The sequence below is a fragment of the Gopherus evgoodei genome, chromosome 10 (genome assembly GCF_007399415.2).
Source record: "Gopherus evgoodei ecotype Sinaloan lineage chromosome 10, rGopEvg1_v1.p, whole genome shotgun sequence".
Classification (NCBI taxonomy): domain Eukaryota; kingdom Metazoa; phylum Chordata; order Testudines; family Testudinidae; genus Gopherus; species Gopherus evgoodei.
In genome coordinates, this window is record NC_044331.1 from 19,594,555 (window position 1) to 19,617,001 (window position 22,447).

Genomic DNA, 22,447 nt, shown 5'->3' on the forward strand with positions numbered 1-22,447 from the left:
TTAACGTTAAATCTAGCACCAAAAACCCAGGCAATGCAGACTTAAGGTTGAAAACTGACTTAATTGGGCCTTCAGCCTATATACAACTTCATAATGGATCCATGTTACACCTGCATAAGATCATCACAGAGGGTTCTTTTGCTGAATCCAGCATAGGAGACTTTCAGCCAGCATTAGAAAGGGATGATTGCGCTAAGGAAACACAGTTAAGTGTTTTTCATGTTTACTCCAGCCAGGCTCATTACGCTTTAATTGCTTGTTTGTTTCTCCTGTTTGATGCTGTTCTGACTCTGACAGGGCACAAGCACACACATGGCATGAGCATGCTCTATCCTGCCCTAATGCTGAGAGTGCCTCCCATTACTTAACTTTGCTCCAAGATGCAACATCTAAAGAATAAATCCTCCTTCTGAGCTCTTAGCAGAGTTTAAGCAAAGTCTTTGAGGCAAACAGCGACCAAGAGTAGAGAACAGCTTTGTGTCAAATGCTACCCTAGTCATGCTTCTGCATCTCTCTTGACACAAAGTGGCTACCGGATGCTACCCTGTCACAAGTATTACGGTACTCTTTAATTTTGTACCGTGCTGCGATATTCCACTGATGGTGGGCTGTGTGAGCTCCATATGTGCTGCTGCAACTTAAATTATTCCAGCACTGTGAAATACCCTTTATTTCATGCCTTCCTACCCGCTCCAGAAGATCTTTCCACCTCACAAGGTACAAGCATTAATGGAATATGAATTCATTGAAAATTACCTCTGATTCTCTCTATATGAAATAGTGAGAATGTTAGGGGACCATGGTGATCTGCACACAAAGACAGCAGTTATGCAATTGTGGGACTTCCATGCAAAATTGCATTGTGCATAAAGGCACATTCTCAATAACAGATGCCTCTGTCAAACTCACATACTTGCTCCCATTGTACTAGTCTGCAAGTGTTGGTATTTCACCTGACATGACCACAGAGAGAGTGAAATCTTCTATAGCATGACAATGTCTGCCATGTTTAACTTCTGTGCTATTAAACCTCTCTGAATCAGCATATTAATAGCAAAACCCAAATAAATAAATTCATAAATATTCACATTTTAAAATGGTCAGAGGCAGGCGTCATCATTTACAACCAGTGATGAATTAGGAAGTTCAGAGCACTGGGCCCAGGGCCGGCTCCAGGCAGCAGCGCACCAAGCGTGTGCTTGGGGCGGCATGCCGCAGGGGGCGCTCTTTCAGTTGCTGGGAGGACGGCAGGCATGCCTGCGGAGCATCCACTGGTCCCGCAGCTCCGGTGGAGCATCCGCAGGCACGCCTGTGGGAGGGCCACCGGAGCCGCGGGACCAGTAAGCAGCAGAGCGCCCCCTGTGGCATGCTGCCATGCTTGGGGCAGCGAAATGACTAGAGCCGGCCATGACTGGGACCATCTAAATCGCTCTAGCCACAGCTCCAGAAAGACAACACAGCATGTGTTCACATGTGGCAGGCTTCCTTCACACCTACAGGAGCTAGACACAATTTTAAAACAAAATTAAAATTTTGCATAAAGCGGGGAGAGGGAGGCATATAAATCATGGATTCTGTGCCCCCAACATTAACTGTTGAGCCATTGGCGTTTTCCATTAAATGTACCAGATAGATAGCTGGAATTAGGTTGTTTCAATGTAGACTTGGAACACTTCACTCTGTTTTCTGGTGGGGAAGAATGGAGACAGCACTAATAAACCTAGGCAAGAGGCCGTAGTAAAAACATTCTTGTCAGTTTGATGAGTGGGTTAGACACTAGCTTCTGTGGGTTTTTTTTATTATTTTCCTTTTGATAAAGTGCAAGTAGCTATAGGCAAAAGAATATGTACCATCCCAGTACAACTAAGGTGCGGCTCCTCAGCCATCTGCTGCATTCATGCTTTTTATGCAGAACCCAGAGAGAAAAAAGCAGTTGCTGGGGAAGAAGGGAAATGGCTTTTTCTTGGAGCGAGCCCACCGTGGCGTTCTGGTGCTTTGTGCCGCTAATAGACAATGTTGTGCTGCATAGGGGAAGGGACTAGGGAGTGAAAGCAGTAGGAGACGAGTGAGGCCATGCGTGGGCTCTTGTTCCTACACTCACAACTACAAAGAGGACGTGGGGTGGGGGTAGAGCAATGAGTTTAGGACAGGGGTGAGGCCATGTGAGCTCTTTCCTCAAGGGAGCTCCCTGCCTTTAGATGCTGTCATTAATACCAGCACTGTCAACCGGCTGTTGTTTTCGTCCATAGGCTTTCATACTGAACCTGTGCCTAATGCTGTAGGGTGAAAGGAGGATAGATTTGGGAAGCTATGGCAGAGCAAATGGACTGGGGCACCTGGAGAGTAGAGAAGAGCTTGTCTGGAGGAAGCTGTTATGTATTTGATTTGTCTTGTCCATATAGATTGAAGGGTCTCTAAGCAAACTCCATATCTCCCCTATGTTTAGAATGGGTGCTGTCGTAGTGCAAGCCATAATAATAATGGTGCTAAGAATATTAGTGAGAGGCTTTTTAGAAATAACTTGAAGTGAGGGGCTTTGTAGGAGGGACACTCCTTCACTTATTACACTGAAAGTTGTGCTGCAGAGGTCAACTTTCAGATTTCTCCCTTGAAATCCATTCCTAAGCATAATCAGAAAGATCAAAATAGACAGTCAAGCAATGCAGATGCACTAGTTTAATGGCAAAATGGGACTTAGCCACCAGTGTCAGTGAATTCTAATAATTGGACTGTTCTCACAAAGACATCTTCCTAGTACTTATGGGTTTTGGTAGGTACAGAGAAGGCTTTACAGCTGTAGAATAGGAGATAAGCTGCAGCAGACTGCACTGAGGACTGTGGAATCTCACTGACCTGTGCGTCATCGAAACTGTACCAGTTCTGGGTGAATGTGTGCTTGCAGAATGCCGTATAATGGCCACCATCCAGATAACCAAAATGGTTCTACAACGAGAAAGTTGAGAGAGAAAGACTCAAAGCCAGGAATCTGGTGATCATTTTAATTTGCACTCAGCTATTAAAATGATGGGGAAAAAATAAGATTCCAGTTTCCCTTTACCCCAAAGAAAGGCTTGAAATAGGTAGAGCTCTGTGGCAGGAAGAAAAAGTAAATGCTGTCTGGACAATAATTACATTTTTTTCACGTTGGGGGATCAAACTTACAGCCCAGATAGCAGCTCTGACCTGGCAATCCATCTCCCAGCAAAACTCACATTGACCACCCACACTCAATGGCTGGAGGATCTGTTCTTGTGTTTAGAAGCTTTCAAGTGAAAGCACTTTCAATCAGAAATAGGGTCCTTGAATGAAGGGCATTTACTAAACAGCCTGCATCAAGTGTCAATGTTTGCCCTGTTTTTCATGATTTAATTGGTTTGACACAGAGTCGATCTACACAGGAATTGGCATGCTGTGGGGCACTGCATAATAATACAATAGTACCATGCCCAAGCAATAAAATAGGTTTGATATCACTGTACAAATAGTACCAAGTTGTGTTAATCATTGTACAGACCTGAAACACAATTATACACCAATAACAGTTAAAGAACAAAAACAACGAGGGGTCCTTGTGGCACCTTAGAGACTAACACATGTATTTGGGCATAAGCTTTCGTGGGCTTGTTTTTGCTGATACAGACTAACACAGCTACCACTCTGAAACCAGTTAAAGAGCAATTTGAGGTGGGCAAACTTTTAGGGCTGAGGGCTACATCTGGGTGGGGAAATTGTATGCAGGGCTGGGGCAGGGGATTGGGGTGCAGGAGGGATTGCGGGGTCTGGGAGGGGTTGCGGTGTGCACAAAGGGGCTCAGGGCAAGGGATTGGGGCAGAGGAGGGGTGCAGGGTGTATGCAGGGGCTCAGGGAAGGGGATTGGGGTGCAAGAGGGGGCTTGGCAGGGGTTGGGGTGCAGGAGAGGTGTGGGGTGCAACGGGGCTCAGAGCAAGGGATTGGGGTGCAGGCAGGGAGCTCCGTGCAGGGGTTGGGGTACAGGAGGGGTGCAAGGTGCAGGGGTTGGGCTGCAGGAGGGCTGCAGGGTGTACAAGGGGGCTCACGGCAGGAAGCTGGGGTGCAGGGTGCAGGAGGGGTTCGGACTCTGGGGTGGCAGCAGCGCGCACCAGGACTAGGAGAGGCTCCCTGCCTACCTGCCCTGACGGTGGCCCCGCACCGCTCCAGGAAGCTCTGCAGCCCCTGGGGAAGGTGGGGCGGAGGGCTCTGTGTGTGCTCCCCTTTCCACACCTCCAGGTACCTCCTGCAAAGCTCCCATTGGCCAGGATTCCCCATTCCTGGCCAATGGGAGCTGCGGAGGGTGGTATCTGGAGACAAGGGCAACGCACAGGGAGCCCTCTGCCCCCGGCCTGAGGACTGCTTCTGAGAGCGGCGCTGTGCCCGCAGCGCTGGGAGGGCATTCCCCGCAGGCCATATCCAAAGCCCTGAGGGGCCAGATCTGGCCAGTGGGCCATAGTTTGCCCACCCCTGATCTACACAGACAAGACCAAGCCATGTTATAACAGGGATGGGAATTAGCATGTTACATTCCATGATGCCCTGGTAATCAAACTGTATCTGTGTACAGGCCTGCTGTAACTATAATTCAATCCTGACAGCCGGATAATTTCAATCGAAGTACCCTGCCATCTTCCATTAGCCAATGAAAAATGTGTTAATTTGATCAGTAATGGGTTAGTTGAGGAGACATCTCCTAACTCTGAAATGCCAGCTGTGTATAAGGCAGTGATAGTTGTATCTGTACCATTTTTTTTCCTGTTCTGTAAACTTTGGGTGCTGAGGCAGAGGTGACTGTTGCCTGCTTGTTTGCTTAGGACCAAGATCAATCACTGCTGTCATTCAAACAAACATTCATAGTATTACCAATAAAGCTAGGATATAACTTTGCATCCAACTTACCACCACAGCACACAAGTTGTATTTTGGATTCTTCTGAAAGAGTGGATAAATATAAGGCGAAAGATCCAAGTTGCTTAGTGGATAGTAGATGTTAGTTCCCAGTTTCCTTTTGTAGCTGCCTTGATAGTCAAACCTGAAAATAAAACATTTTGAGACAGTATTTTCCACTACAAATGCTTTCAGTTATTGTAATGCTGCATTTGCTTACCTTCACGTGGGCATTGGGAGGAATAAATAGCTACCACCTGCAGTTCTTTGACATGTAAAGTGCTGTCTTAATGCTAAGTAATACTTGTAAATTACTGCCCCAAACAGAGATTAAATAAACAGACTGCAAGTGACATTTTGGAGTAAGAACAAGCAGATCCTTGCTTTGTGTTGGGAGTGAAAGGAAGGCCCAATGAGTGCATGATCAATCTGTCACAAGATGCATGCTCAGCAGGGGATGCTAAATCCAGCTTTAGCACTAACGCTAATTCTGGCCATGCAGCACTAACCATGCCAGAGTAATACTAGCTGGGGAGTTAGTGAGAAGAATGGAAGGAGTAAGATGGATACATGGAAGGAGTAGGAAATGATCACTTTTTAAAAATAATTGTTACATAATCAAACTTAACAAGAAGTTCTGGGCACTGAAGTAAGCCAACTATGAAGTTGTAGCACCTACTTGCAGATTCCTTGACTTCCTCACCCACATCTGTAAGAGCAGGATTTTACAATTGTACTATGAGAATTAATGTATGATTTGATTTTATCCTGTCAGTCACCCTTTTTGAATAGCAGAAAGGAATGACAGACCAGAACAACTGATTATCGTCACCCTTTTTTTTAGGATAAGTTATAATGTGTACTATGGTTTCCTATATGTATTACAAATTAGGCACTCTAGTTAAATATACATTTCCTTGTTTTAAGGTGTTAGTAAGTAAGAGACAGGATCTTGTATTGTATCTGTATTAAGGAGATTAGAAGAAATGTTGAGGGCCTGAAGCCCCAATGTGAATCGTTTTAGTTATAAGATTTAGCAAGTTTTGTTTTACCATGTATTCTGCTGAATATAAAATACTGCTGTCTGTATACCTTTGAAGGTTTCTGTGAGAGACTGTTTGTGTGAATGAGGAATGAATGCATCAGGAAAAGATGAGGTGGGAAAGCCACCACAAATGTCCAGATGGTCAAGGAAAAGTGAGAGGCTTGGAAAAACCCGGAGACAATCAGAAAACATCCATTGTATCCGATGCTAACCATGTTAGCAGCACTGATCAGCTCAGAGATGAGGCAGGCATCCCCGAAGGCGAGACAACAAATAGACGATAACAATGGGAAGCCTGACAATAACCAGCAAATGATAACAGCAGAAAACCGCAAGATTAACACCACTTAAGGACTAATGATTGCAGGATGACATTGCAAAATGCATGGACTCAAGTGGGAATTTACAACTATAAAGCTGGTTTGCAACCGACTGAGCCCAGCTCCTCACTCATGCTCAATCTAACTGGCCATTAGATTGACTCGAGCTACAACAGACAGGTAACTATAAACATCAACTGGCAGGAGCGAGAGAGGGTGTGAGAGAGAGAAGCATATGCTAACTCTTGTATTTTCAATAAATGTGGCATATTTGCCTCCCCCCCCCCCCCCAAAAAAAAGATCCCATGTGCCTTGTATAGCATAACACTTCCGCTGTTGAGGGCAAAATGGATACAGAACACATCATTTTAAAATCTTGGGCTCAAACGCAATTGTAGATCTCTGCGCTTTGTAAAGGGATGGGTAGAGGAATAATACCCTGTCCGCACTGTTGATGTGGCAGAACACTATTCTCTGTTTTTGTCCATCACAGTCGTTAGTAGCTCTGTAAGTAGCTATCAGGACTAGCATCACCTGTACTGTAAAATTCCATTTATTAGTGTGATCCAGTTTTACAACAAACACTCTTCTTTCTTCATTTATTCCACAATTCTATCACTTTCCCCTCTGTGACCAACCCCTCCCCTTTCAGAATTGCCTCTATTGCAGAGGGAGAAGCAGTACAAAAATGCTCTGAGAGTGCAATTTGATGACTTGGATAAAGTAACACGTTCTCTGGGTTTATCAGAAGTCTGACTCACATGCTTTTCCTGTTGTGTAATTATCCAGGTACTGTATGTGCAAAAAGACTACGTGCACTGATTTCCCCTTGCCTCTGAATGCAAGTGACCTTCCCACATCCCATGTAAATCAGAGGAGCCGTAGCTGTCCTACCAGATGCAGGCTGTACCTCTTTAAGTGAAAAATAATCATCTTTGGCGCCTTGCCTATGTTGGCCTTTACTGCAGCATCTTGCTTAGTTCCACAGAAGGAGCAGTGAATTTGATTGTTCCAGGTCAGTGTGTCTTGCTGAAAGAAACATTCAAGACAGTCCTGTGAAAGGAAAACATGTTTGGTAAAACAAACACCATAGCTCTGTGTAGAGAGGTGAATTTCTGACCACTAAGCCGGGTTAGGGAGGGTGTCTCAATAAGCCTGTTGCGGAAGTCAACTTGCGCAGTGTTGTTTGTACACCGCAGAGGAAATTGTGCCACATGATTCAGTGAGGTTGTGACATTATGAGTGTACAGGGCCATAACTAGGGCGGGGCAGCCTGCCATGAGGCAGAGCCACCAAGGGTGCAAAAATGGGGTGGCCCACAGGACTGGGCCCAGCAGCATCTGGTCAGAGCCCAGGGCCCTGCCTCTCTGTAGGATCGCTGACCCCTGACAGAGCAGGCTCCCAGCACTAGAATCTTGGTGGAGCAGCAGCTGGGCAAGGTGCTGAGTGGTGCTTGGCTCCCGCTGAGCATGCTCGTTGCTCAGTAACATCTGCTGAAACTGCTGCTCTCACTGGGGATTAAAAAGGTTAAAGGGGGCAAATGGGAGGGGGCAATGGGCAGGCTCTGAACAAGGGGTGGAAACTGACTGTGTGGGGAAGGGTGTCAAACAGCTGGAGGCAGGGCAGGAGAGGGACCAAGGAGCCAGGGGTGAGGCACTGCCAGGTGGTGGTGGAGGGCGAAGTGGCAAAACCCCAGCACAGAGAGGAGCAGAAGGGTAACAGTTACCCCAATGGGATAAGCCACCTGCCCTGTTTGCAAAAATATGGGGGGAGGGGGGGCAAAGGGACTTTCATGCTTAGGAGGAAGTGTTCAGAGAGGAAAATGAAGAAGTCCTGGGCTGCTTGTGATTTACAGTTGGGGGAAGCAACAGTAAAAACAAAGAAAGTAAACACTGCCCAAGTAAAACAGGCCTTTTTAGTCAACACTCAGTAGGGGTAAAACACGCCCTGCTCCTGCCTTTAGCTACTTTTCTGTTACTGTGACGGACCCCGACTTGTTGCTGCCCAGCCTGATTCAAACTTTATTACAGAGAACAGAATAAGGAGCCTCCCTCAGATCTGCTTGTCACAATGCTCCATTCACTGGCCAGCAATTGCACTCACACATCGGGGAATTGACACCTTCAGGGCAGACTGGCCCAGGATGCTGAACACACCTTGGCTCTTTCTTTTAAAAGGCCTCTAATTTTGGGCTAGGGACAATTTTCAGTTGCCCAGACAGGTAAAAACACAGGCCATTTAGGGTACAAGGGAAGAGACCAATAGGGAAATGTGCATTGGGTGCAGGTCTGGAGCGGGGCTGCTGGTGAGATATGCACTGGCGAAGAAACATGTCAGCTGTGACCTGTGCTTGTAGCATTCTGGGCTGTGACCTAGCTAGTCTGTTCCTGATTCCCTTCTCTATGAGACCAGGGCCATCACTTCACAGATATATCCATCTAGCCACTATAACTGTGGCATTGGCATTGTCTTACACTAAAGCACAGCATAATCTGATTTCACAGCCACCACAGCCCTATACTTCCTTCTGTCTCCACACTTAGGCCTTGTCCAGGGCCAGCTCCAGGCACCAGTCATCCAAGCAGGTGCTTGAGGTAGCAGTCTGCAAGGGGCGGCAGTCCCTGTGTTTTTGCCCCCCAAGCAGCACGCCGAATTGCCGCTGGACAGCGGGGCCAGTCCGTGTGCCCATAGGGCGGCACGTGCGTTCCTGCGGCCGCAGCAATTCGGCAGCAGCTTCTATGTTCATCTGTCTGCAGGGGCCCAGCTTCTGTCTTCCAGCTGAAGACAGAAGCTGCCTCTGAATTCCCACCGCCGTGGAAATGCGTGTGCTGCCCTAACGGCACATGGACTGCCTCCGCCGTTTGTGGCCATTCGGCACGCTGCTTGGGGCGGCAAAACAGTAGAGCCGGCCCTGGCCTTGTCTGCACCACCAAGTTTTGTTGGCAAAAGGCAGTTTTTAGCGGCAAAACAGTGGAGGCCTAAACACTGCAATGCCACTTTTGGTGACAGAACTCCACTGTTCTGCCGACAAAATAAAACCACCTGGATGAGATGCGTAGAGCGTTTTGAGGCAAAGTTAAAAAGATAAAGCGTCAGTGTAGACGCTGAAGTTCATTATATCAACATAACTGGCCTCCCCCAGTATCCCGCAATGCCCACTGTGACCACTCTGCTCATTGTTTTGAACTTGGCTGCCCTGCAGGCATGTGTCCCTCCCTTTTCAGAGCTCCGGGAAGCTTTGAGATTTTGCAGCCTGGAGAGTAAACAGAGGAGGCTGTGGGAGAGAATCACAGACCATTAATGTGGAATGCAGGTAGGCAGAGCGGGCTGCTGGGTGGAGATGCTGCTCAAGCTGCTGTCTGAATGTAAAGAGACAGCACACCATACCGATGCACACTTCCTTAACAGTCATTCTCTCTCTCTCACATATACACCCCCCCCAAAACCTCTCTCTCACTTCTGCAACACAATTTCTCCCCCACACTTCCCCACACACACCCTGTCACACACTCTCCCTGTCCCTGCACACACACTTCAGTTGAAAAGTGGCTGGCAATCTATTAAGACAAGGGTGGACAAACTACGGCCCAGGGGCTGCAACCAGTCCTCCAGACATTTTAATCCATCCCTTGGGCTCCTGCTGGGGAGCGGGGTCAGGGGCTTGCCCCGCTCCGCGCAGCTCCTGGAAGCAGTGGCACGTCCCCCCTCTGGCTCCTACCCGTAGGGGCAGCCAAGGGGCTCCGCACGCTGCCTCCGCCCCAAGCACTACCCCTGCAACTCCCATTGGCCAGGAACCAAGGCCAATGGGAGCTGCCAGGGAGGCACCTGTGGACAGGGCAGCTTCAGAGCCACCTGGCCGTGCTTCCACATAGGAACCAGAGGGGGACATGCTGCTACTTCTGGGAGCTGCTTGGGGTAAGTGCCACCCAGAGTCTTCACCCCTAAACCCCTCCCACACCCCAACCCCCTGCCCCAGCCCTGATCCCCCTCTTGCTCTCCGAATCCACATACCCAGCTGGAACCTTCAGTCCCTCTCACACTCTAACCCCCAATTTCGTGAGCATTCATCACCTGCCATACAATTTTCATACCCACACGTGGCCCTCGGGCCAAAAAGTTTGCCCACCCCTGTACTAGGATGCCCCTGGAACGATGCGATTGAGAACTGCATCATGGGATGCTGTACCTGTCCCATGAGGCATTGCAAACCCTTCCCAAAGCACCCTGCAGCCAGTTGCACAGTGTGATAACTACCCACAGTGCACTGCTCTCTGTGTCGATGCAAGAGCTGTTAGTGCAGATGTGCTCTGTCAATGCAAGGAGCATAGCGTGGACATGCACCAGCAGTTTATTTAAAGCATCTTAATTAAATTTTTGTCAACAAAACTCTGCAGTGTAAGCAAAGCCCTAGGTGTGTGTTGCCTCGCCTGGCCAGAAGTCAAATGTCATACAACCACAGAGTTAGAAGGGACCACAAGGATCATCTAGTCTAACCTCCTGCCAAGATGCAGGATGTGTCATGCCTCTTATGAACTATCACAACATAGCTTCCCCAACTGGCCTTATACAAACAAGCCATGCTGCTGTCATCCTTCACCTTTAAAGGGGATAATCACAATTTGCTTGGCAGGATTCAGCAGGAGAAATGATCAGGTATAAACCAACCATAATATTATACCAGGAAGCAAACAATAATCAATACTCTTCTTAGAAAAATAAAATCACAATGCAAAAGGTAAAAGACAGAAATCTTACACACACTCCCCACCCATCCCGCATAGCTGTTTTCCTTATATAAAGGCCAGAAAAAGGATGGCTTCTGCTTATACAGAGTCAGATGCTATCATGGTAATTCAATTGCTAGATAATCCACCTCCATGGTGGATTCATTCTTTGCTTACTTTTGAGTTCCTTTTATTCTCCATTGAGAGAGGTGGCTGTTTATTCTAGCCACAGTCTCACTGTGGGATGGAAAACCATCAATATCACTTTTTTTAATATAAATAGAAATGCAATTTTATGTCTTTCTGAATGTTTTATGCCATTAAGTAATTGCAGTATCCATATTTATGTTACGGTTATTTTCAGTCCATTTTATTTTCAGTACCTATCGAGTTTACTTCTTAAAGGTTATATAGGAGGATACTATAGAGATGTTAAAGGATTGTGTGAAAATTAATGTGGCACCTAAAAGAATCAGGCAGTAGCTTTTATTGTCTATGTACTGTACCAATATGCAAAAATAAATGTATTGTCATTACTCTATAACAGCGGTCCCCAATGCGGTGCCTACGGGCGCATCTAAATGTGCCCGCATCCTGGCCGGCAGTCGAACATCTGCTGAAATGCCGCCGAAATTCAGCGGCATTTCGGTGGTGACGCCTCTCGATGATGCCGCTTGCCACTGACAAGCAGCGTCATCGAGAGGCAATGCCACCGAAATTCGGCAGCATTTTGGTGGATGCACGACCGCCACCACAGTCCTTCATCTGGAGCCCGCCTGATGAAAAGGTTGGGGACCACTGCTCTATAAATATCCTAACTCATATCATCTAAAAAAAACAGTAGGGGGTGTAAATATGCTATGGTGCCAAAATGTCTAGGTACAGCTCTGTGAGTGCACTTAGAATACAAAGCAGCTAAAATGTAATGTGTTTTCCTCTAAGAAAGCATTTTGATAAGTGAGAATTTGAAAGAAAATGCCTCACAGTTACTTTCTATACAATACAAAATAAAAGAGACATGTCTCTGGCCATCCCTCACTCCACAGCAATTCAGGGGCATTTCCAAACAACACAAGCTACACTATTAACAGCCAAAAGGACAATGGAAGTCTGATCTAGTGTCTTCTCTAGTCCTAGGGCCAAATTCTCTACTGAAAAGAATGTATCCCTTTTAGGTGATGCCCTGGAACTGGCATGTGCTGGGAACGTATTTCTGTGAGATGGTCTATTAACATAAACCTTCCACCGCTATACTGAACAGAGACCACCAAAAGCTGGGAGGAGCTCTTAGAAACCCTACCTGTAGTGAGCAGGCACTCTCAGAAGGGATGGGAAGAGAGAGAACTGTAAAGACCTCATTCTTATCGGTGGTGGTGTGACACGCCAGGCATGTAATGTCATAACTGAGCTGCCCCTCAAATAGCTGGGTGATGATTGATGTTTCACTGCCGGTTCCCCTATCTTCCCTAGAAGTGGATGTGTTCCCATAGCATCTCCTTTTGCATGACTGTAAGAAAAAAAAACAAAAAAACAAAAAAACCTAACAAACTACTGACACCAATCCTTACAAACACATCTAAACATGCTTTGTACCGGTTGTCAAGGAAGCACACATGATCCCAGGTGGCAGTAAAAACATATTTTTTATAATAATCCATTATTTATTCTGCTTCTTTATAAGACATTGTATTCCATATTTATAAGTAGGGCCCTAGTTGAATAGTGATTTATGAATAAAAGCATCACTGTTGAGTTCACTCTGACGCATGGGGCGAGATTAGTTAAATTGTGAGAGCTCCGTTAACAAATTCCAATGTTTTCATGAGTTTTAGCATGAAGTTGTCTGCAAAGCCAAACCAGAAGTTTATTAGTCATATGTTTAAAAAAATCTTCAGTCATTCATTCAGGAAGCAGAAGCTAGATCAGTCACACAACACAAATAATCAACAGTTGAGGTCAACAGTTTGCGAAGAGCTTATCGACTGAAAATTATTCTTCAGAACTTCTAGCAAATACTTACAGATGAAAAAATACCTTCCTGAAATGAGGATTGGTTTGTAAAGGATGAGCTAATCAAGAAAGGGGGAATATTTATAATGAATACTATTTGAAAGGTATGGTTCAACCAGCTCCATTTATCAGCACCTCCAGTCATCAGCCCATCGCTGTTTAAAGCCTTTATTAGCCGAGTCATAAGTATGCACTTAACATTGTACACTGAGAAGCTCCACTGACATCAGTAGGGCTACTCATGTTGCGTGGAGTTGAGCAAATGCCTAAGTCTTTGCAGGGTCAAGGCCTTGTTAAGATCTCTTTAGCTACAGCCACACATTGTTTTCTTTTGTAAAACTTTCAAACACCTCCCCAGTATCATGTGCCAAACACCCTGCCCCTCTCTTCCTTCCCATAGTGCTTCCCTGGGAGGCATATTCTTTTATTTTCTCTGCATGAAGGAACCACTCTCTATTGCTTCTCACAATAGGGTCCAGCATGGAGCACTCCCTTGTTCCACCACCTTCAGGATTCTGAACCCCAGAGCAAACAAAGAAGGTCCCAATTCTAAACTAGAGCTCTAGGGATGAGCTAACTGAACTGATGCCCCTGCCCAAGCCTCACATAGCAGGGATAGAATCCAGAGACTGTCAAAGTTTTCCTGAACTGCAGTAACACTTGACGTCGCCAAGGACTTTCTAGCTTCTAACTTGCTGTCTGAGCTAAGTAATCACAGTGCTGAGATGCCTAACCTGGAATTGTAAATGGGGCAAGAAAAATCATCTGATTTCCCCTCTACGATCATTCTAAAGGAGAACTTTGGTACACAGATAACTTCTGTGAGAGCACTTGGTGCATTTACAAATCAGATTGCCCGGCAGATGGCTACATAAGTTAGCATTTGGTACTAATGATGATTTAAAATGATACATAGAACCCTGTTACTATGCAGCACTTTATATATCCACAGAGCAGATAGGCTGGAGGGACTTATTGCTGGTAGAGTGGTTTAAGGAAGGATTTGAAGGAAGAGAGAAGCAGAGGTGGATCTGGGCAGACAAGATTCTTGGCACAGGGAGGAAGAATGATAGGGAAGAATGCAGAGACTAGAGGGTGAGGAGGAGGAAATGACAGCAGAGGTGTAGATGCGGGATTAGGTAGGGCCTTGGTGATGTAGCTACGGAGCTTGAAGGGAATGTGGTAACAGGAAGCTAATGAAGGGGTTAAAGGTTGCAATGTGTGTAGTAGTTGGAGAAGATGATGATTTCACAGCACCATTTTGTACAGTATGGAGGGAGAGAGGAGACAATTACTATATTCCACGCTATGCAGTAATGACTGCAAAGAGGAGACAGATGTGCTCTTACACTTCACAGCCCTAGAAGGCCATAACTGCAGTCTTACCTTCTTAAGTGCCTCATGTAATTCGTTCAGTACATAAATCAGAAACTCCTGGGCGTCCTGCTGAGTCTTCTTAGTAAAAGCCGGGCATAAGTCACTGATGACTGAACGAAACACCTCTGGTGAGACGCACTCAAACTCTCCCAGCCACATATCGGCCATCAAATAGGCAAAGGCTGTAGCAACCTCACTGTTTTCCCTGAAGTAGCATAAAAGGGGCTTTAGTTGGAATACAAAGATGTGGTGGCTGTGCTTAAAATGTGAACACAAAAGCCAAGCTGAATGGGCAGAGGAAGCATTGTGAGGAGGCCATAGTCACAGTGCAGACTCTGTTTGTTGAAGGGGCACGCTCACAATAGGCTATTTCAGTCTGTAGTCTAGGAGTACTCTTGGATTCCTCGTTGATGCAAAGCTCTCACTTAGCAGCATCCATGAATAATTCTTTCTATCATCTGGTTCACTAGGAGACTCCATCCTTTGCTAGTGAATGACCTAACCTCAGTTATTCATGCCTTGGTCCCTTCTCAACTGGACTACAGCAATGCAACATACCTGGGCATGAAGTCTTCAGCACTCGGGAAACTCCAGTTAGCACAGAACGCTGCAGCCAGTCTCCTCATTAACACAGGCTACAGCAAGCACATCAGACCTGCCCTCCGCTCTCTACACTAGTTTTCCATAGAATATTGAATCAGATACAAGGTCTCAATCCTTATCTTCGCAGTGCTCCATGGCCTGGCCCCAGGATATCTGAAAGATTGTCTAAAGCTCTGGGACCAAGACCTGGTCAACAATTTCACTCTTTTGGCATGACAGAACTCTCCACAGGAAGGGAAAGCTCATTTGTGCTGGAGACAGAACTTTCTCAGGGGCCAGTCTAAGACTGTGGAACGAACTCCCCCAGGAACTAAGAATTATTATAAACCTCACCACCTTCCAAAGCTCCAAGTGTAAGTTGTATTGCTTTGACCACAGTAACACGTATATTCATACCAAACCAACCAACCAAAACCAACTGCCTCCAATAAATACATAAGTAAACAAACAGAATGCAATGCACTGCACATGCTTCACCCCAGTGGAGGGGATGAGAGAACAAATGCGTGACACGTTAGTCACATTGCTTACTGCATCACAGAAAGGCACTTAGATCCTACAACGAGTGTGGTATAAAAGCCCACATAGGACAGAAAAGAGGGAATTCAGAGAGAAACCAGAAGGTGAACATTGACTAGGAAAAGCAAGTTGACGAAGAGGCAGAGATGGTGTGTGGGGCCTGGGAAGTGAGAGCAAAGTGTGCTGCTTTTGGTTTCCTTGTGCTACTGAGTATTTCTGTGCTTTCTAATGCCAGCTCCAATTGAAACTTAATTTCTTTAGGAAAAACTTTATATATTGAGACAGAAAAATACATCCTAAATATTGTGTTCATACAGCAACTGGCATAATGGGGTCCTGGTCCAGGACTGGGGCTCCTATGAGCAACTGCAATACAAATAATAAATAGCAATAATAAAATAGAGAGCAAATAAATCAACTTACTTGTGTAGGGTGGCTACATACTTCCCTGAGAGAAAATATTCCACCAATGGGGATATACTGCAGAGGCACTGCAAAACCGCATTCATGTAGCAAGTGTTCCCCAAGTTACGCAGGCCAGTGAGGCCTTGGTACGGTTGGCTTGTCTCATAGTTGGATTCCTCACTAGAATCCTTCGAATGCTCCAGGTGCACAGTTTCAGAGCTGCATTTCCAACAAGAACAAAATCCAAAATTGTACTTTTGCCACCTAAAATGCAACGGTCTCTTTATTATCACATTCAAATCGGCCTTATTTCAAAGAAAGCCATTGCCTGCTGTGTCAAGGTCTCTTTTGTAAGAATACACACTCATAGTCATAACTGTGGTTTGTGTATTGAATCTAATAACAGCACCATACATCCACTGATCACACACAAAATAAAACTGACAAACTCAGAGCAAATTGTGTAGTTGCTACCAAATGTATTGGACAGATCAGCACTGAACGTTGTGCATATTGTTATATCTGCAAAATTAACATGAGTTGGAGACCAAGCCTACACCTAAGTTGTCTCTGTCTTCTTGGAATGTTAAATTGGGATGTTAGTGACCCAACCTCAGCTTGGAAGGGATTCAGATAATTAGTTTGCAATTATCTGTTTTACTTTCCATTACTCTCAACCTTGCAAGCCCTCTACTCCTGGAGCTCCCACTGACTTTACTAGGAGTTTGCAGGAGACTAGAAGGATCAAGATCACTGTTTGTAGCACCCTGCTAGAATTTTTTCATATCAGTTTTTCCCTCTCCTTTGGCAGGTGGATAGACATTTCCCCATATGATTCCTGTGAAGCTTGACATTGGGCATTTTAGGGTTTGTTTTTTGTTGTTGTGTTTTCTTGGGGCACTAGTGTTATTAATTACAAGCCCTATTGGATCAGGGATTGATCACCTGCTGGACAGTACTGACTGCACCTTTCAGGATTGGGCCCATGTCAGCATAGAGGTTGGCAGCAGGGCTTGCCTCTACCATCTGTCTTCACCACATCTCTCCCACCAGGTCATCCTATCCCCTGACTTCCACATTCAATGCCTGGTTCACGTTCCTCCCTGTCTCTGATTACTTGTCTCTTTCCCTGTTCCCTGCCCAGTTTCACATGTGTCTCTAGTCTCTGAGCACAACTAGCACTGTGGGTTGGGTTGGATATGGCTGATTAGGGCTAACATGAGTAAAGAGGGCAAACCCATCATTAATGGGATGTGCTGACAGGGACATAACATCCACGGCAGAGTTTAAAAAAATCAGTGTTGGTGGAACAGGACTACAGCTATTTCCATTTTAACCCAGCTAGGCATATACGGCACTTGTGTCAGTTCAGCAGAGGTGGGGAAGTCCGGCCCTCCTATTCAGTCAAATCCCAGTGGGGTGCCACAGCCAAACCTTATTTCCATCCCTTCCCACACAGTCAAAATGGGAGGACTCGTTCGCTAGAGCACCTCAGTCAGGTCACACAGAAGATAGAGTAGAAGCACTCAGACATTACCAACCTGGGAGGGCGTGAGGGTCGCGATAGGAAGTGCCTAGATTGGATGTAAGGAAACACAGGTCAGCCTCAAATACTTGCAGGTGTCAAAGCCTGTAAAAATGTAGGGCCCATGTTTGGCCTGCTCTATAACCGAGGTGAGGAGATGCTGGAGAATCACATTAGAGCCAAGAATGTCTGATTTGCGGGGTACTTCCACAGAAAAGAAAAATGTGGCCTATCTTCTTGCAGAGAGAAATTGAGGCCCTTTTGGTTAAAATCCTAGATTCTAATGCCAGAAGGGACCATTGTGTTAATCTAGTCTGGCTTCCTATATCACACAGGCCATTGAGCTTCCCCAGACTAATTCCTGCAGCAGATCTTTTGGAAATACATCCAATCTTGATTTAAAAATCACTAGTGGTGGAGAATCTACCACAACCCTTCACAATAAAACCAACAGCACGCACAGCAACTGGTGTTGAGAATGCAGCAGATGAAGGAGAGTGAGATGGTGACTATGGTTGCCAACTTTCTAATAGCACAGAACCAAACACCCCTGCCCCTTCCCCACTCTGAGGCCCCGCCCCTGCCCCACCCCTTCTATGAGGCTCTGCCCCCACTCGCTCTATCCCTCCTCCGTGCATGGCTCACTCTCCCCAACCCTCATTCACTTTCACCAGGCTGAAGTGAGGGTTGGGTTGTGGGAGGGGAGTGAGGGCTCTGGCTGGGGGTGTGGACTCTGGGATGAGGCCAGGAATGAGAGTTTTGGGGTGTGGGAAAGGGCTCTGCTGTGGGACAGAAGATTGGAGTGTGGGGGTGGGGTCTGGGGGCAGACTCCAGGTGGGGCCAGAAATTAGGGGTTCAGAATGTGGGAGAGGGCTACGGGCTGGGAGTTGGGCTGCAGGATGGTGAGGGCTCTGGCTGGAGGTACAGGCTCTGGGGTGGGGCACAGGGATTAATGGTTTAGGGTGCAGGAGGGGCCTCAGGCTGGGGCTAAGGGGTTCAGAGTGCAGGAGGGGTTGCGGGCTCCAACTGAGGGTACAGGATCTGGGGTGGGGCCAGGGATGAGGGGTTTGGGTGCAGAAGCTCAGGGCTGGGGCAGAGGGTTGTGGTGTGGGGGGTGAGGGCTCTGGCTGGGGGTGTAGGCTCTAGGGTGGGGCCAGAGATGAGGGGTTTGGAGTATAGGAGCAGGCTCAGGGCTGGGACAGGGGGTTGCGGGGCAGGGTTGTGGGAGTGCAGTCTTCAGGAGGGAGTTTCAGTGCAGGAGGGGACACTGGGCTAGGGCAGAAGGTTGGGGTGTGCAGGGGGTTGAGGGCTCTGGGGTGGGGCCAGGGATGAGAGGTTTGGGGTGCAAGAGGGGACTGGGGCAGGGGGTTGGAGTGTGGGAGGTTGTGCAGGCTCTAGGAGGGAACTCTAGGCTGGGTCAGGGTTTCGGGGTCCCAGCAGTACTTACTGCGACACCTAGGTCCCTGCAGTGCAGCCCACAGGCGCATTGGTGGCCAGTGAGGCTCTGCCCACTGCCCTCCTGTCTGCAGGCGCTGCCCCCTCAGTTCCCTTTGGTCATGGTTCCCAGCCAATGGGAGGTGCTTAGCTGGCACTGGGGGCGAGGGCAGCGCGCGGAGCCTCCCTGGCCCCCCATGCACCTAGGTGTGCAGGGATCTGGCAGCTGCTTCTGGGAGCCATGTGGCACTAGGACAGGCGGGGAGCCTTAGTCCTGGTTCCCTGCGGCGCCACCCACCGGACTTTTAATGGCCTCGCAACCCTTGGTGACAACAGAATAATCTTAAAGTAAATCATTAAAAATGCTACGGGGTGAAGGGGGTCAGTGCTGTGCCCCTCACCCTACCCCACCAAAGGCTAGATGTGAAGTCTCACATTTTCACAGCTGGCTAACCAGGGAAAAGTCTTCCAAGCCAGTTAGCAGTAAGCTGCTCCTCGGCAGATCCATACCCTTAGCTGGGCCCAGCTCTCACCTCCCGCTGGCTACTCACACAACTGATTCTGAATCAAAGAGTTGGAACAAATAGCAAGAAAGAGCCTGAACAGCCCCACTCCCTCCACCCCAAGCAAGCTCTGAAAGCAGATTGCAACCTCACCGTTAATAGCAAACAGGGTATCTTAGGGAGGCTACTACATGCCATACTATGGAGAGCTAACATGGGACCATCAATTGATGTCTTGTTGGGCTAATATCAGAGGGGGACAATCATTCTCCTTGCTCACCTTTATGTCCAGCCCTGCAAGGTGCTGAGCACCCTCAATTCCCATTGACTTTAATGGTAGTGGCGGGTGCTTAATAGCTCACAGGAGACCTCAGCAGCACCTTGTATGGTTAGCCCTGAGGGATAGAGAGCCTAAAGTGTTTCCCACAGGCTTGGTTTGTTTTGTCACCTGTGATGGATCCTGCATGCTTTTTTCACATGCATTCATGACATCTGCCTCCAAGACTCCTAGAGACCATTTTTCAGGAGAACAGACAGGTTTGCCTCTCTCTTGCTCTGTGGCAGGGCCCTTCGCTCCACATTATGGACCTTCTATCGATTCTCTGCATTTTCCAGGCCTGAGCCCAATGCTTTGTTTTTGTTAATGAATGAATGTTAGTCTTATCGTTTCACCCTAGGATGCGCTCTATGTTACTCCTACAGACAAGTCCAGTGGCAGCAGCATCGCTCAAGAGTTTCCCTTCCATATTAGTCTTGTTCACAGACAAAAGTGCCCACAATACGGTGGCAATCCTCCATCTGTTTTCTCTGAGGATGCCTGCATGGAGACCTATGCAAGGTCATAGAAGTGCAAGAATGATAGCACATCTCCCCGGTGCCTCCTCTCCATTTGGGAATGGTGCAACTTTAGCAGGGTTAGGTAGAGGGGGACCAAAAAGGCGTTTAGGAGCTTGTTTCCCTTGCTTTTGTTCTGTTAGCTCCATCCCCTTGCTCCCCACCTCCCAGCCAGTCCCAGTAAAGTAACTGATGTATAATTAAATGGTAACATACTAAAATCTGGGGTCTTGCACTGACTCCATTTTATGTAATACACTTGCTCTTCAAAGCCACATGTGATGGAAAACCACCACCAGCTGGGACTGGTCGTACTGCACTTTCCTATATACATATTTATTTCTAATACTAAGGAATGTGTGTTCTAGCTTGTTGCCTTAGCAATGTTGCACATATACAGTTGTTTTTTCCCCAAAACTTTCTCAAGGACACCAATACTCACAAACTGCTCTCGCATTTTTTAAAAATTCAACAACAAATGAGAAAATTGTTACCATTTTCTAATCAGCTCTGCCCATCACCCCAGCTCTTTTTAAAATGCTCAGCTGAATTCCATCTACTCTATTCAATGACTGTTCATCACCTCCTTCATAGATTAGGTTATAAAATGCAGACTCACAGGGAATAAAATATATTGAAATCATCAGGTGTCGATGTAGATTGGGAAGCCATCTCTTGGCTTGAAAAAGAGCGTGTTACTTCCACTGACTTTGGGAAGCTACCTCTTACCCTCTTCTCTTCATTTCACCACCTCTTTTCTTTCCCTTCTCATACAGGCATTCCCTTATTTCATAGCATTTCTAGTACAATTGCCCAAAAGTATGTACTTCCCCTGGAGTTCTCATTGTCTTTCCCCTACAATTCCAGTTTGGATTCTTCTGGCATCATAAGACAACATTCTACCTTGTTGCTATGTGGTGCTGCTGAGTTCCCATGAGTTCTAGTTAAGGTCAGAAAACGGACTATATTGCACGTTTGTTCACATGTATCTTCCAGTTCATAGCTGCCGGGGTATGTGTGTGTGTGTGTGTGTGTTTCAATCTTGTTCCCACAGAGATGAATAGTAAAACTCCCTTTGGCTTTAATGCATGTAAGACCCAGCCCTGGTTTGTTAGCCCAAACTTTTCCCCCTTCTGATTGAAGAATTGTGGTGGTGGTTGTAAGTAGGAGGAAAAGAAGAGCTGGGTTTTCAAACACCATTTTAGAGCATCTCTGAGGGTTAAGAAAAAAACAACTCATTTTTAAAACTGTTTATTCAAATCACAATAAAACATTAACATAGTACATCCTGCAAGACCTGGTTAACATTCAAGAACCTGGCTAAAGAGTCTGGCTTACCGGCTGGGGAGCCGCCGCCTCCTCCAAGTAAACCACAAAGAGAGAGGGTACGTCTACACTACGGGATTATTCTGATTTTACATAAACCAGTCTTATAAAACAGATTGTATAAAGTCAAGTGCACGCGGCCACACTAAGCACATTAATTCGATGGTGTGCGTCCATGGTCCAAGGCTAGCGTCGATTTCTGGAGCATTGCACCGTGGGTAGCTATCCCGTAGCTATCCCATAGTTCCCGCAGTCTCCCCCGCCCCTTGGAATTCTGGGTTGAGATCCCAGTGCCTGATAGGGCAAAAATCATTGTCGCGGGTGGTTCTGGGTACAGCCTCATCCCTCCAACCGTTTCGCGCCTTTTTTCCTGGGTGAACTGTGCAAACACCATAGCACAGCAAGCATGGACCCTGCTCAGATCAATATTGCAATAGTGGACGTTGTAAACACCTCGCGCATTCTCGTGCAGTCTATGCTGAACCGAGACCTGCAAAGCCAGGCGAGGCAGCGACAGCGGCTACGGCAGCGCGGCGACGAGAGTGATGAGGACATGGACACAGAATTATCTCAAACCGCAAGCCCCTGCGCTTTGGAGAGCCTGCTGGTAATGGGGCAGGTGCTAGCCATTGAACGCCGATTTTGGGCCCGGGAACAAGCACAGACTGGTGGGACCGCATAGTTTTGCAGGTTTGGGACGATTCCCAGTGGCTGCGAAACTTTGGCATGCGTAAGGTCACTTTCATGGAACTTTGTGACTTGCTTTCCCCTGCCCTGAGACGCCATAATACCAAGATGAGAGCAGTCCTCACAGTGGAGAAGCGAGTGGCAATAGCCCTCTGGAAGCTTGCAACGCCAGACAACTACCGGTCAGTTGGGAATCAATTTGGAGTGGGAAAATCTACTGTGGGGGCTGCTGTGTTGCA

At 47.0% G+C, this 22,447-nt stretch overlaps 1 protein-coding gene across 1 annotated transcript; it reads right to left on the bottom strand.

The window, feature by feature from the left end:
- Nucleotides 1-1,357: 1,357 nt before the first annotated feature.
- Nucleotides 1,358-20,867, bottom strand: USP50 (ubiquitin specific peptidase 50). The gene is made up of 8 exons (XM_030577098.1): nucleotides 20,815-20,867; nucleotides 17,441-17,473; nucleotides 15,918-16,118; nucleotides 14,382-14,577; nucleotides 12,286-12,492; nucleotides 7,172-7,314; nucleotides 4,909-5,041; nucleotides 1,358-2,943 (listed from the first exon to the last, which is right to left on the bottom strand). Exons 1-8 carry the CDS (start codon nucleotides 20,865-20,867, stop codon nucleotides 2,752-2,754), a joined length of 1,158 nt encoding a protein of 385 aa, XP_030432958.1. The 3' UTR covers nucleotides 1,358-2,751.
- Nucleotides 20,868-22,447: the final 1,580 nt, after the last annotated feature.

Coding starts and splice junctions, on each gene's coding strand:
- USP50 (XM_030577098.1), bottom strand. CDS start 20,867: ATGGCTTCCCAATCTACATCGACACCTGATGATTTCAATATATTTTAT. Junction 12,493..14,381: donor TACATGAGGCACTTAAGAAG/GTAAGACTGCAG, acceptor TTTTTCTTACAG/TCATGCAAAAGGAGATGCTA. Junction 7,315..12,285: donor AGAGTGCCTGCTCACTACAG/GTAGGGTTTCTA, acceptor TTCCTTTCACAG/GACTGTCTTGAATGTTTCTT.